Here is a 16,300-nt window from a genome sequence, read left to right as displayed (position 1 = left end):
AAAATAAGTGATAATGACCCAACAATGCCCCAGAGCTTTCTGCAGGTAATTGTATGACCAAAAGTTTTGATTGTTACTTTTGGCAAAACAGACAATATAGTGTATCACTGAAATTGCGAACATGACTGATTCTGAGAATGTGGTGCTACAAGTTAAGAACAATTAGAAATACAACATGAAGTTTTACAATATTATATCAATTTTAAGTGATATGTAGGTAAAGAAAAGGTGTGTGGGGTAAACACTTTAATTCCACATACAAGTATTGTTTTAAGATGTTGCACAATATCTTTATTGAACAATAATAACCTTATGAATGACAAGGGTAATGATGAATAAATAACACATCACCTAGAAATAGTTATGCTAAACATCAAAATTCCAAAATGAATAATTTAGAGTATTATTTCAAATCATTACTACGGGAATATCTCGTTGAAAGGCTCCCATGTGTCTTTCCACTTGATGCCACTGCAAAAAAAGAAAACAAAATATAAGGCATCACATTACGTAAAATACATTCTTATAAATCGGAGTGTGAATAGAAATGAGCCTTGTAATCCTCTCTATCCTCCGCAGTGACTTGCTTATGTAAGTACATAAACTTTCACATTTTAATTTCAGAATTAAATCACAAATGACAAAGTTCACATACCACCCAGAACACTGCTGCCAACGGACTTTGACCTCTTTTGTGCCCTATGATGAAATATAAATTATTCATTACACTCCACAGTCCAATTACAGTGTTACTGACCTGGTCTCGCTACAAATACACCACAACATCTTCTAAGACATTATGCTGAATCGACACACAACACCACAGTGGTTTCATTCAGTCTAGGACTTGGCTACAAATATTGTCATCTCAAAGACAGAACAATAAACAGCATCAGTTTCAAGATAATACTCATCATAAAATCACAAGATTTATACACCTCAAAGTAAAAAACATTATGACCACTCACAGATGAAGCAAACACCGATATTATGACAGTGACGCATGTCAAGGTTTGTGATACATTACAACTGAACAGTTGCTTCTCATAGTCAGCATGTTGGTTCTAGGGAGAAATCGGCAAGATTGAAGACCTGAGTGACCAAATCATCAGAAGCCTGGGCATCTGGAGCATCTCAGAAATGGCAAATCACAAACCTGCAAGAAGGTGTTGGGTGCTCAAAGCTCATTGATGAGACAATGAAGGCTATATTGTCTGGGCTACTGGGTCACAAATAATAATAAAAAAAAAAAAAACATTTAATACTAGCTACACAATGTATTGCACCTTGCTGCAAATTTACCCCTGTGGGATAATAAAAGGCTATCTTATCTTATATGTGGCTGTTTAGCTGTAGCTAAAGTCCTGTCAGAGTGTCCAGGCTTGTCCCATGCGCCCACAATGCGTCATGAGAATCATACCTTGGAACAATGAAAGAAGGTTGTCTGAGGGTTGCTCAATTTGACACATTCCACCTCCCTAAACATTGTTATGGGTCAGGTACAGGTTCCCTGATGGCAGTGATATCTTTCAGGATGACTCCTAATAATGCATCCTGCCACACTGCACACCGTTTGGGAACGGTTTGAGGAACATGCAAAAGAGTTCCCTGACCTCCAGATCTTAAGCAGATTAAGCATCTGTGCTTAATCATTTGTGACATCACATTAAGCATTTGTGATGTACTGCAACAGCAGGTCCTATCCAGCAGCTCTACTTTGCAACTTACAGGATGCAAAGGATTTGCAGTTAATGTCTGGGTACCGTATACCACGGAGCACCTTCAGAGGCCTTGCCTCAGCATGTTGGAGCTACTGTGGTGGCATGCGGCATATGGTCAACAGCATATAAGGCATGTGGTCATAATATTTTACCTCATCAGGGTGTTTGGTGTACCAGACATTCAGAGAACACCTGTAGCTTTAAACATGTTTATACCAGGGTAGAACTGAGTCTTAAGTCAGAGCTGAATTACTTTTAATGTGTTCTTGGATTGGATATGTAGCTGATTTGTGACGATGAGACATTCATTTTGGAATATAGCCTATATTTTTTCCCACTGTGCATGTGTTTATCCTAACACATCATAAAAATAGGACCCTTTATCTCAGTTTGCATTCAAAAGATGAATTTCCTTCAGGATCTGCAATTTCCTTCAGGATTAATAAAGTGTTATCTTATCTTATCTTATACACTGAAACAATGATCACTCACCTCTTTTGATACCCTCTGTGATAAAATTTTTTGGACTGGGTAGGTGTCAGCCATAGTGTGGACAGGGCATTCTAAAGTACAAACAGTACAAATTTCATTATGACCAGCTTTGTTAATGTATGTAGTCATATATTTAGATTAATTAAAGCAATGTCCTATAATGCAGTGGTTCTAGTACTCAGGGCCAACCTTTTGCTGTAAACCTACCAGATATCCAGTGTTTGTAATGTACAGGTGCATCTCAATAAATTAGAATTTCATCATAAAGTTGATTTATTTCAGTAATTCAATTCAAAAAGTGTAAGCCATATATTGTATAGATAGACAAACGTAGTGATCTATTTCAGGCGTTTATTTCTTTTAATGTTGATGTTCATGGCTTACAGTCAATGAAAACCCAAACGTTATTATCTCAGAAAATTAAGGTTTTCTAAGCCTTTAAAGCGGTCCCTTAGTCTGGTTCAATAGGCTACACTAGCATGGGAAAGACTGCTGACTTGACAGATGTCCAGAAGGCAGTCGTTGACACCCTCCACAAGGATGGGTAAGCCACAAAAGGTCATTGCTAAAGAAGCTGGCTGTTCACAGACAAAAAGGACTGGACTGCTGCTCAGTGGTCCAAGGTCTTGTTTTCAGCTAAAAGTAAATGTTGCATTTCATTTGGAAATCAAGGTCCCAGAGTCTGGAGGAAGAGTGTAGAGGCATACAATCCAAGCTGCTTGAGGTCTAGTGTGAAGTTTCCACAATCAGTGATGGTTTGGGCAGCCATCAAAGCAACCTGGTCTTCCATAACACTTCAGCAGTGCCACAGACTGATCGCCTCCATGACACGCCGCACTGATGCAGTAATTCATGCAAAAAGAGCCCTGACCAAGTGTTGAGTGCATATACTGTACATACTTTTCAGTAGTCATTTCTGTATTAAAAATCTTTTTAAAAATTGGTCTTATATAATATTCTAATTTTTTAAGGTAATGACTTTTGGGTTTTCATTGACTGTAAGCCAGAATTACCAACATTAAAAGAAAAACACTTGAAATAGATCACTATGTTTGTCATGTATCTATACAATATATAAGTTTCACTTTTTGAACTGAATTACTGAAATAAATGAACTTTTTGATGAAATTATAATTTTTGAGCTGCATGCACCAGTATTTGGTACTATGCAAATGTTTCAGGCACCTGAGAAAATATTTCTGAAATATTACATTCTTCTTAATATAATCAAATAAACTAGTCTAGGTAAAAATAATTACAATTTCAGTTATACATCAATTCAATTAAATAGATGAACCCAATAGAACCCCAGATTGTGAGAATATGATTTTACCACTTGGGTTGATCTTTATTCTTCTTTTCTTGCAGGGAAAAGTACGATTAAATGTCGAGCTGGACACTAGATGAAAGAAAACATATTAGTAGTTAGAGCTGTGACATCGAAATTTTCGCTGCAGCACAAGCTGGCTGAGTTGTGACATCAATGCATTCTGGCTGAGTGAAGACATCAACACAACTCTTATTTAGAAGTAAACAGGCAGACTATATAACTATGCATCTATATAACTACACATAAAATTAGTCTAAATAGTAGTGTTAAATATTTTTTTTACATGTATTGTTACCCTGCATTTTATTTCTGCTTCATATGAGTTCAAAACAAGTAGGCCATATAAACACATTTCATCTCAGTGTTCTATTCATGTCTCAAATAAACCACATGGTCACCCATGTGGTTCCAACCTGGAGAAACTACTGTCTCACTTGCACTGTCATTGTTGTTCAGTTGCTACATAGAAAACAATGCAAAACAACCAAGGTATTATAAAGTTTAAGGAGGGAAGACTACAAGTCTGAACCTGCTGGTTCCTTCAGTGAATGTTAAGGAATCTAATACTTATTTTCATTCGCAGTTCAGTAAGAGTGATCTGAAACAATGACAAATATAACAACATTATTTCTTCATCAGAATTATTATTTGAATATACATATACATTACAGATACATACATAAAATTATGATTACACAAATACGAATCTAATAAAGGTTAGATTTGTTTCCAATGATACAATAGTTTTATTAACTGTACCGATGTGGGTGCTAATTGTTTGACGATTTGACAAACGTTTCATTCATCTACTTTACTAGTTTATGGGATATTTAAACACGGCTAGGTCTGCATTGCGGGGGTCAGTTGCTTAATAGGCAAATGATGGGCATGGGTGCCATTGTTCAACAACTAAACAGACTATCAAGTTTTCATGGTAAACAAGAGGCTAGCTGTTTTTGCTAACTCTCTGCTGAAAGTGAAAATGTAATCTTAGATTGTTTTGTCTGTCGTATTATTGCATAATGACTGATTACAGTTCAATGCAATAACCTTAAAAAGTATAGTGAAGCTAATAATTTACCATTTGGTGTTACTTCTTGTGTTCTTTTCTTGCAGGGGTACTTGTCTGTGGAATTCCCATTTCCAGATGTAACAGGGGAGAGAATTGGATTGAGTTCATCTAAAGAGCTGCTGCGGGGCTCAGGAGGAGCTGAAAAGCTGGGGCTAGCCTCAGGACCATCTGAAGAGAAGGGGCTGGTCTCAGGAGCATCTGAACAGATGGGGCTGGTCTCAGGATCATCTGAAGAGCTGGGGTTGACTTCCAGATTAAGAACCACTAAGTTGAGGAAAATATTTTATTAACTACAGTTCCACAGAATGCATGACCGATAATACAAACCTCTCGTGTTTCATTCATGGTGCCAAGTACATCGCCAATATATTTTACAAGTTTACAGTAATTGACCGTTGTGTAGATTGTGCTGCACAATTTATCAGCAAACCTCTTCTATTTCCATTAACAGAAAGGGAACAATACTGGACCAACAAAGATAAAAAATTAATTGTGTCGGCCTATTGCCCATATAGTAAGTGCGTAAGATAAAAAGTCCAGTTAATGTAGCCTTCACGAACATCTATGTTCTAACTCAGTTACTTTATAGAAACCTTAATAAATTATGTTATATGAGTGAGAAATAGAAGTCTGGACCCGCAAACACATTCAGTGAATGTTAAGCATTATTTTTTGGTACTTGCTTTCACTCTCAGAAGGACTGATTTTAGTTAAGAGACATACATGAATGATGCATTTTGACCAGAATAATCACTGGATTATAAAGGTGGTTGCATCTATGCCAAGGGGCAATAAACTTTTCTAGCAGCTTGGGATCACCTTACAAATGAACATTTTTATTGTTTATTGCTTAAATTTGTGACTAATCTGTATGTATCTATAAACAATGTATAAATGACTGTGTAAATACACAAATATAAAACACATTTATGAGCGTAGTGATACACCATTAACAGTTCAATGTAATAAACTGAAAGAGTAATAATAGTGAATATTACCATCTGACAGGAACTTTTGTGTTCTTTGCTTGCAAGGGTCTCACCTGTGGAATTTTCCTTTTCAGATGTAACAGGAGTAAGAATTAAGGTGTATGTAGGTTCAGTATGAAGGGGAGCAACTGAAGAGCTGGGGTTCTCTGTAGGACCATCTGAACAGCTGAAGTTGGTCTCAGGAGCATGTGAAAAGCTGGTGTTGGTCTCAGGAGTATGGGCAGAGCTGGTGTTGGTCTCAGGAGCATTTGAAGAGTTGGGGTTGGCTTCTGGATTAAGAGCCACTACGTGAAGAAAAACATTACTATAATGTTATTATAATACCACACTATTATAATGTAATGTTATAGTAATTACAGTCCTTTGAAGGACATATTAACATTCATTCCTCCTGATTTGATAAGCAGATATGAGAGACACAGAAAATGAATGAGTGAAATACTCAATGCACTTAATTTCAACATGCCTTTTAGAAGACCTTCATACAGCAAACGAATTGTAGAAATTGATGTCCTCTCCATTTCTGAAGAAAACTGCTGAGGATAAAAAACATCTGCCCTAAAATTTGTGGCCTGCCTCGTCTTCCTCCTCCCAAGAAGAAGAAGGGGGTAATAACCCAACATGTGAAACTTGTGGAGCTGTAAGTTAACAATAAGTACATATTAGTAGTATTACAAAACCCATGTATGTAAACAGTCCATGTGATTAGTTATTATTAGTTAACTTACTAGAAGATTGGTGGAATTTATCAGCTTTGAGGTGTTTCTTCCATTCAACATTTTTTGGGCCCATTCCTTTGATGCTTTGTCTTTGGCCTGCTGCAATTTCACTTTCTGGGGCTGAGAAGCCCCACACAGCTTGCAGTGTTTACAGCCAACATTTATTTGTGCCTTGCATGACTGGCAGGTCTTTTGGGTTGAACCTGGCATGGTATCCAGTCAGCCAGACAGACAGATGAACAGCCAGAAAGAAAGCCAAAAAGGTAGAACGACAGAGAGGTAGGTAGGTAAGTAGATAGAGAGATAGACAGATAGATATATAGATAGACAAACAGATAGGTAGATAGACAAATTGATTATCTATAATCAGATTATAAACGGATGTATGGATAGACAGACAGACGAGTGGCTCTTAAAAGTGCCGTTGGGTCGCTATAAAGGATAGAGAGATAGATGGATGTGAGGAGGGATCTGAAAGGTCTGTGAAAAGAAAAAAATAGATGTCAAAACATTTAATGTTACCATATAATTTTTCGGAGCATATTGCAGATACTGTCAGTAATAAAAGTAATTAGGCCTCTCCAACTAGATTTGGTAGAGCACAGTGTGTGAAATGTTTAAAAAAATATCATTGTGCGTTTATACTCTGAAAATATTTTAACTCATTTATTAAATACTACCACGTATCATGAAAACTTCTTACTCATGTTTTCACAATTCACATATCAACCAGCTCTAGCTGTAATGTCATTTCTATATCATTCATTAATGGACATACAGTTTGAGTAATGTTAGTGTAGACCTGTGGATTATTTAGGTATACATATTAGGCACATGCTCTAATTAGGCCAGCTCTAATGCTAGCTAGCAAAGAACATTTTCACCTGTTAAACACCGACACGCATTCTTAGCATGTCAAAAGTAAACTACTACATGGTGCACAGGGCAACATAACTTTATAGAAATTGCGATACTTACAAAAGGAAGAGTGATTAAAATCTCAAGTTTATTAAAGGCATGCTAGCTAATCTAAGCTAGTTTACTAGTTTAGCTAGCAGCATGACCAGCTCTGTGCACATTTGTCTTATACTCTTGGGATGTTAAACCGAGCTCCTACTTAATATTGCATTTTATTTAAGTTTATATTCATGAAAAAAAACTGTTAATGTATTCAGAATTGCATGTGTCTGTTATTAAAACGAAGTCAAGTTAAGCACCGGACTGCTTACACACTCACCGTGTGGAGGGAAAAGCGAGCTGTGGTTCCGTGTCCAGAGGATCGGGCGGAAGTGCACACAGTCCGAAAGATGGGGGGCGCTCACTTTCACTTCAATGCATTAGCTTTCATAAATGAGGCTGTATGAAATGTAGTGCCCTAACTTAGACCCTCCCTTAAACGATCTTTGCTTCAAAACCTTGATATCGATGGTCGCAATCGCGCTCAAATTGGATAGCAACCTTACCAATGCAACCAGAACTTCACAGTAAGAGTCTTTGTCTGAGCACATTCTTGTTAACTAAATACATACATATATTGGGATGTTTCCATACGTGGTCTATTATGAATGAATTCCTGTTACAAGTGAGGTTAACTAAAACGAACAAGAATGACTAAAAGTAAATTCCTTTGTTAAATTGGCAACCTCGCACATCACTTCTGAAGATGTAAAATCCATCATTATTTGAGCTTGGATACTAATCAGTTCATTTAGGCATATCAGAACCTGAGAAGAACCAGAAACAGAGAATAAAAGAAGGAATACGTTTAGGTGAAAATTACGTTTGTCTCCACACATCAGAAAAAAGTAGCCAAAAACAAACCGAACAAACCCTAAACTATGAAACTATTAACCTCTCATAGTTTATTAATTAATAACAGAATTATGAATAATATATTAATTACTAATATTAATACTATTATTATTATTAATTAATAATAACGTGTGTGCTCATTGGTGTGTATCTCCGTCCCTTACTCTGTGGCAGGCCTGAACATACTGTGCTCCAGTGTATAGCACGCTTATATTTACCTCAGACATCATTGCTCAGGAAGGGTTTTAATAAAGCGATTATGTTGGTCTTTTTAGTGAAGAATTCTGACCGAATCCCACTGTATTCTAGGCATTCGCTCAGTAAGTGCATCTCTCTCTATGTCTCTCTCTCTCAACTCGTAAAACGTCAAATGTCTCATCTTTTTTTAGCGTTTGCGTTAATATACTGTACAGAGTAGATACTACGATCAGTTTGGACACCTAAATATAGCCTAGGGATCGATTTGTCGGGAATCGGCGAGTATTTACATGTATTTGATAGCGGCGTAACATTTGTACGCAGCTCTCTGCGTACGCATGAGTACGCATCCCAGTGTTTAGTTTTGCGTACGATTTCATACGCATAGGGAGTGAGACCCGGTTGAATCCAACCTAATCACAATTGCCCGGCCTGCAGCTGCACAAAGCCACCATACTAACAGGCTTTAGCGTGCTTCAGTGTGCTATGGAGAAAACACAAGCAGAAGACAGCTCCATGCCTAAAAGGATGTGAAGACATTCTCTCTTTCTCTCTTAAATGAGGAGATCTGCTTGGAGCCAGAGAGGCAGCATGTCTCCCAGTGCTGCAGCTGGGCTCAGCCTGAGACCATCATTAGCTTTAGCTCAGCACTTCACAGACCAGTACAGATCATAGTGGCATATAAATAAATACTGCATATATTTAGTATGTATTACATTACTATTACAATCTTTCAAACAACTTCACTTTGTGCAGTTTAGTGTCATCTGACTGCACTCACACTGAAATAATACTTAACTGATGGCAGATGAGACAGGCCTAGGCCCAAAGACACGTATGTTTAAAGCAGTATTCAAGGTGGTGAGCTAAAGCAGAAACACAGCCCTTTTATTTGCTATCCAAAATAACAGGGGACCTATATGTGTCATTAATGTTGATAATGGTGAAATCGTAGTAAATCTGAAAAAAAAGGTTTCTTTGGTGCCTATTTTGTCAGACATGCCCTGCATATACACCCCAGCCATATACGTTTTTAAATAGGCCAAAACCTTTTCTCAGAACTATCGTGAACTAATGTTTCATTCCCAGTACTTTTTTGTGAAGTACCTTTTAGAGGCATTGAACTCTTCAGACATTTGGTTCCTATCACCACTGTAAAAATAAATCTATGGAGATTTTTAATGATTTGGTTATGCAGAATTGTTCATCCTTTGATATGTGTAAAAATTTAGAAGCTTTAGAGAAGTGACAGTCACTGAATATTTTTTTGTAATAGTTGTGTAATAATTATGTAATAATTAAACTGTGCTCCTCAGTGGCCTAAAGGTTCAGGTGTTTTTCTTGAAGTGTCAAAAATATGTAGTTTGTATACTTTATATTTTAGCTTGTCTTTCACAAGAAGAGGTGGCTTGATATGTTCTCAAAATCATATTACTCAACTGGTGCTCTCAGTGAACAAAAGAAAAAATCATTTGCGGACTGTGAAACAGATCTTTCAGTTAAATTTTCTTAATTCTGCAACATGAACAAAACATTGACACTCAATTGAACATTTTACCCCCCAGAAAGAGCTGTGATAATACATATAATGACAGAAGAAGCATTAACAACATGTGTTTATGGCCAATTTAATCTGGAAACTGTAAGCATAAATATGCAGTTTTAAGCCTGGAAAGATTTAAGCAATTATGCTGACTAGCATCCGTCTACAAGATTCTTTTTTTAATGCACAAAATTTGCATTTTATAACTGAGATAATTGTTTTGTCTTACCAGCAGTTTGGTCTATTTTCAGATGTGCATTATCTTTTACTTTATTTATTTTACTTTGCTGTTCATTCTCATTGTTGTATATTGTTTACCATATTTATCCTACTATGACTTTGTTCTCCACAAAGTTGCCCCAGAGCTGCACTGAAAGAATAGTAATTGTTCAGTTTAAAAAATATATTTCGTTTATTTCATCCATACAAACGTGTACAAAAAGAAAAGAAAGCGTACTCTCATAAGAGCAATAATACAGAAAAGACTTAAATATATAACGATCTATAATTAAATATTTTTTACAAACGAGAGAGGGAGCTACTCCATCTGTAGCAGTCCAGATATGTACAAATCGCAGTGTTTGGCAGTAAAATTCACTGGAGTTCTCGTCTCTCAGTCGTTCAGCGAGTCGTCGATGTCCACGTCCACCTCGGAGTCCTCGGTGAAGTCGTGCTCGTCCTCGTCTCCCTCGTCCTCGCGGCCCTGAGAGCCGGGGCTTTTGGGTGGTCCTGCCAGGCCCAGCTTGGCAAGTTTGGCCTGCTGCTGCTCTAGACTCTGCTTCCTCCACTTGATTCGCCTGTTCTGGAACCACACTTTGACCTGGAGAGGAGACGCACAGCGGGTTTAGCGTTGATCTCTCATGGAGCTTTTCTGGTCTAAATGAAGCTGCGGTGCAGTGCTTGTGTTCTTGTTTGTGACCTACCTGAGCCTCAGTGAGCTGCAGTGCGGACGCTAGTAGGAATCGCTCGGAACCAACCATGTACTGCTGGCGCGCGAACTCCTTCTCCAGGCGCGAGAGCTGCTCGTTGGTGAAGCTCGTGCGCATCCTCTTGGATTTGCCGGCCTTGTGCTTGTAGTGCTGCTGCAGCGCGCTTGTTTTAGCCAGGACTGCGTCTGCGGAGGAAAGTGGACGATATGGTCAATGTGGTGAATGAACTAATTCAGTGGGGACTTATCAAGCCGCTTTCCTGGACATGGATCAGCAGCTCTATCAGTGTCCATTCACTATAGGTTTAAGCTCATTGAGTGTCACTGAGTCTTTGAATCTTATAAGCCTAGTGAATTGATCAGAAAAGGTCGCGAGCGCTTACCTTGTGAGTAAACAGCGCCTCGGCAGGTGGAGTGGTAGGCGTACGGTGGGCAGCAGTAGATCGGGTAGCTGGGCTGCGCGTGCACGAAGCTCGGGCTGTACATGTAGTGAGGGAGCGGCGGGCACACCGGGAGCAGCGCGCCGGGGCTGTGCGCGCTCTTGAAGGAGCCGGTCCGGGGCCGCTCGGCGTGCTCAGGCCTCGCCAGCAGCGCGTCAATGGTGAACGATTTCCCCACGTGCGGTTTGGCCGCAGTCGCCGTGCAGTCCGCGTGTCCGTAAGTGGCTCGCGCCAAGGGCTGCATGTTGTCCTCTTAGGGAGTCAAAGGAAAACGAGAATAAAACCAGAAAGGTATCCGATCCTGAGCTGCTGTCCGCTGTTCTTCAGTGGAGAGGAGTGGAAGTGATGGCTTGGAGAAGCCAGGGTTCCCTTTTTTATACACGCCCCCAAGTACAAGGTGTCAACGATCCCCCTTCCCCCTCCCCTTTTTGCGCTTTTGTCTTTTAAAGTAGCAGATGAGTGGAGCGAGCGGTGCTACAAGGGATCCAATTAACTGATGGAGTTGTAACAAGCTGAGATTGTCAAATATCCTAATGGTCCTTTGCTCCCAGTGCCCCCGGAGGTAGCCCGGGAACGCAGCGGAGGAGGAGTGGGTGGGGGGAGGGGGGCTTGAGGAGCAGGGGGTTCCTCCAGATTCCTGCACGGTTGTGTGATAGAGAAGCTCATTCGCTGAGAGAGAGAAAGAGAGAGAGAGAGAGAGAGAGAGAGAGAGAGAGAGAGAGAGAGAGAGAGAGAGAGAGCATTCAGCTCAAGCAAATCATCTTATTTTGTGTTTGAAGCATCAAAGCGCGCCGCCGAAAGCGCCACGCAGCGGAACAAATACTCTCACATTCGGAGGTGGAAGAGAAAAAGAAAACACCAGAAGAGAGTCTTCTAATCACATTGAAGGCCTGTCTCCAGGCCTGTGTCTCCATATAAGGAAACGTTGTTAATCTAAAATCCAAATGAACACTCAGATGTCGATCGATTTCTCAGGCAGAAACTCAGTTCTAAAGCCATCGGAATGCGGCCATTACTTTCACTCCAGGCACCTGCGGGTGTTTAGTGCGTTATCTCACAGCTCGGTTTCAGTCTCGAGGTGCCAGAGGAGAGTCGCAGGTTTACGGTCCAAGTAAACACACTGATCAGCTCTCCTCCCTCTATCATAATGGCCAGGTGTGTGTTTTTGCAGGTTCTGGATGGTGCCACTTTCGGTAGTTTTGCTCTCGGTGGCAAACAACCAAATTTAAAAACAGGTCATTTTAGTGCCCTTTGGTATCTGTTGAGACACATTTACTATTTTTAAATGAAGTGATCAGATTCAGGGTGGGCTAACCCTGAATCTGATCACTTCATTTTAAAATAGTAAATGTGTCATAAGCTTTGCACAGCTCACCGTTTATCCTTTTGTCTTCTCCCAATATGTTAAATTCAGCAAATGAACAGCAAGTGTGCATAAAAATGGGCAGAAGTGTGTCTGACCAAACTTTTACATACATTCTTAAAAAGATGACTCTTCTTCAAGGGCTTTTAGCAATAAGAATTATTCTATGTAGAGCCATGAGGCCATTCCATGCTTAAGGGTTGCTTTGCACTGTGAAATGGTTCTTCAGATTGATTCAGAATGTGTTGAATATGGTTCTATTGAAAGGGGTTCTATATAATACAAGAAACTGTTCTTGTATGTTACAAGCTTGATATCATAACAATAGCAGAACCCTTTTTGGTGCTATATTGAACCCTTTTCAAACATGTTCTCTGTGGAGAATTCAGTATGAACTTTTCAACCTGCTCTCTTTAGAACCGTGAATTCTATATGGAACCATACCATGCTTAAATAGTTCCCTGTATGGTAAAGTGGTTCTTTCGAGTGACTCAGAATGTGTTGGATATGCTTCTTTGTGGAACCTGTTTGAGAAGGATTCTGTATAGCACCAGAAAGTGCTCTTATATTGTTATGAGCTAAATATCATATCAGAACCCTTTATGTGCTATTTAGAACTTTTCAAACCAGATCTATACAGAACCAAATACAACACCGTCAATCTAAAGAACCATTGCACCATACAAAGAACCCTAGAGTTGTGCTATATAAAACTCATGGTTCTAAATAGAATCATTCTCTTTACCAAAGAACCCATGAAGAACCATGTTTTTAGGAATGTACCATCATTCCTTCATTGGTCTGGCATGTTGTTTACCACGCAGTAGTAACCCTGTGCTGTAATGGAGTGTTATGAAATAATGCCTTTGTATTCAGGCTATTCGGATGAAGCCAAATGAAAAAGTGACAGGTATCCTGTGAGTCTGACTGAACGCGTGAGGGAAGGTTAAAGGAAGCCGCTGCTGTCCGCTGAAGACTTCCTCATTACTGACTCTCAATTCAAATACGGAGCCCCTCTGGTGACAACCTGTATAAATAAAAATAATGCGTGGCCACGACTTGTAAGGGGTGGGAACGAGATCCTAATGCGTGGCTACGGCTTCCTACGCCTCACTAAGTCATGGCCACGACTTAATTGCCCACGCATTTTTTTTTTACTTATGCAGGATGTCACCAGCGGGGCTCCTAACAATTAGGACTTGAAACGGCGCAGATGAAAAGCGGCGCTCTCGCTAAAGGAAGTGATTCGCTTTCTTGCACTGTCTTAGTGCAAACAGTGTCCCTTTCAGAACGGGGATTATGGGCAGCTCTGCAAACTCTGCAGCTCATTGCCGTGACTCGGGGCCGCTGTAAGGACCCCGCTAAACCGCGGTCAAACACAGCGCGCAGGTTTGTGCCTTTGAGCCGCGCGCTGTCTAATTACCGCAGTGGCCTGACACTAGCGCGCCTAATGAAGAGCGCAAACAGCCACAGGCCGACCACCCAGGCCAGGTCAGCTCTGTTTATTAACATGTTGCTCTCAACCGTTATCACGCCGGGAGTATTTACATATTACTTCTCAGTTCCCACTTCAAGCAGCCCTCCACTTTCCCTCTGCGTGACGACAGCGTGGACATGAGACGCTGCCCAGAAGAAAGGCCCTTTACAGCATTATTCTCTTAGGATCTTTATCCTATTCATCCCCTGTCCTATTCATCCAGGGCCTTGCTTACACTGCAGATTTTATACAGTCCACGACAGATTGTATTGAAATCAATATATATATTGATAAAAAGCAATGTTTTAAAAGTTTTGAGAGAAAGTTTTAAAAGAAAGTGCATTATTAAATCTTATGCATGAGGAAATGATGTACACACTTGAATCAAGTAAATTCAATACATCAGGTCCTCCATGTAGAATTGAAGCGTTTAATTCCAAAATACATGCAGACTATTTTAAGAACTTGTATATGTTGGGAATGGGCCTTCCACTTACAAGCAACATTAGTGCCATGTTGTGATTAATTTATCCTTTATTAGAGGAGTACAAAAGTGCTTTTCATCATACATCAGCTGTGAAGATGATCCCAAATTGTTACAAACAGATATACAGCATTTTTGATTGGAACCCTTCAATTAGACTAAAGTGGCCAACATAGTGAACCATCAGAGAGCCATGCTTTGATGGTTGTTCTAATCACTGCATTAGGCTAAATCCAGAAATGATTGAGTGGCTTTGTGAGATGGACCTGACCAGTCAAAATCAAGGCTAAGTTTGAGTTTGTGTATTGGAGCCAGACGAAGAACACACTGAGGGCCATTGTCCTGGAGGTCCTTTTCATAGTCGTATTGGAGAACAGTAGCTGCCCCTCCTACGACACAACATCCCTCATTCTATAGACCTGAAACTCACTTCCCATACACACAGCTGACCACTGAAAGAAACTCTAGAGCCTTTACAGTAATGTATCTGTTTCAGATTAAGGAATGTATCTGTGTATGCTTTTGGATGTGTATGTTCACTGTTTGTGTGGGATAACATATATATATATATATATATATATATGTGTGTGTCTGTGTGTAACTATGTAAATTATAGTTATTGTATATATATTGTACTTAATGTTGAGCTGATTTTTTGTGATTTTCCATTATACTTAAAAATCGGCATCAAAATACATCCATGCTCATGTATTTCACACATTGTCAAAGTCAATATATTACAATCATCCTCTCTGCCTTGTGATGGAGGCTATGAACATACTGATCATCATTACTGCTGAGGTGAAAATGGAGCAGTGTTCTCACCTGGTAAACCCATTCAACGCACATCAAACTCTCTCTTTCTCTCAGGTCCATTACTGAGCACACAAAAGGACGAGGGTCCGAGGATGGCTCATCTCATTTCAGAGGCCCATTCTTTTTGTTGTTACCATGACCGTTACAGTCATCAAGCTGAAACAATAACAAGTCATTGGCCACTTTCTCTGTCCTTCGCTGCTGAGAGTGGTTTGAGTGGATGGCCCGGTAAACTACGTCTGGGTCCAATACACACCTGAGTGTAGTCAGGTAGAGTAAGTGTGTGCATGTTTATATACACATCTGTTTAAGAATGAAACTCTCCAGTATACAGTATATATAGCCCAACTAGGTCAGTGGCTGCTATAAAAGTTTAATAAAAAAGTTGATTTTTAAAAAAAGAAAATTAGTTAATACATCCTCTACAGGGACCTATGGCATTATTATTTATTCGTTTTGCCATTATGGGAAAACATTAAACATAACATTTGCATAGGGTTCCCAATATGTTACATAAGTCAAATAAAGAGTACTTAATATAGTACTTAAAATTTGCAGAAGTGTATTCTCTGTATGTGTATGTGCTTAGAAAATCAACAAAACAGGGGCACCCAAACTTGTGAACATGACTGTACACATATTAAAGATTTCTATTTGTTCTTGTTAGCATCTGGCAGCCATAATAACATCAAACGTCCACCTATTAGTGAGCATTAGAGGAGCATTAGAGCATTAGATTTCTAAACATTCTATTTCATCATGAATAGCAATTGGATTTCACACAATTTGACTTGATATATGAGAAAGAGGTAAGAGCTAAAGAGCTGAAGAGCTAAATTCAATAGATTCTTTTGAAATTTGCAAGTAAACCTTAATTCAGCTATGCCTTCTATAAGCTACTTCACTGAAAGCTTTT

The 16,300-nt window shown here is 39.4% G+C and overlaps 2 protein-coding genes across 3 annotated transcripts; both read right to left on the bottom strand.

Annotated features, from left to right (window-relative positions):
- Positions 1–284: 284 nt before the first annotated feature.
- Positions 285–8,182, bottom strand: LOC119263449 (putative uncharacterized protein DDB_G0290521). Of its 2 annotated transcripts, XM_037538320.1 has the most exons (9): positions 7,561–8,182; positions 6,333–6,803; positions 6,071–6,242; positions 5,658–5,888; positions 4,625–4,879; positions 3,547–3,612; positions 2,214–2,284; positions 656–699; positions 285–471 (listed from the first exon to the last, which is right to left on the bottom strand). In XM_037538320.1, the coding sequence occupies exons 2-9, from the start codon at positions 6,531–6,533 to the stop codon at positions 420–422; spliced, it is 1,092 nt and encodes a 363-aa protein (XP_037394217.1). In that variant the 5' UTR covers positions 6,534–6,803; positions 7,561–8,182; the 3' UTR covers positions 285–419. The 2 variants fall into 2 exon arrangements, with proteins under 2 accessions (XP_037394217.1, XP_037394216.1); XM_037538319.1 differs by having other exon boundaries at positions 6,333–8,182.
- Positions 8,183–10,489: 2,307 nt separating this feature from the next.
- noto (notochord homeobox) lies at positions 10,490–11,488 on the bottom strand. The gene is made up of 3 exons (XM_017721475.1): positions 11,188–11,488; positions 10,800–10,990; positions 10,490–10,696 (listed from the first exon to the last, which is right to left on the bottom strand). The coding sequence occupies exons 1-3, from the start codon at positions 11,486–11,488 to the stop codon at positions 10,490–10,492; spliced, it is 699 nt and encodes a 232-aa protein (XP_017576964.1).
- Between the last annotated feature and the right edge of the window lie 4,812 nt (positions 11,489–16,300).

Source organism: Pygocentrus nattereri, chromosome 5 (assembly GCF_015220715.1).
Source record: "Pygocentrus nattereri isolate fPygNat1 chromosome 5, fPygNat1.pri, whole genome shotgun sequence".
In the NCBI taxonomy this organism is placed as follows: Eukaryota; Metazoa; Chordata; class Actinopteri; order Characiformes; family Serrasalmidae; genus Pygocentrus; species Pygocentrus nattereri.
This window is presented reverse-complemented; position numbering and strand designations above follow the sequence as displayed.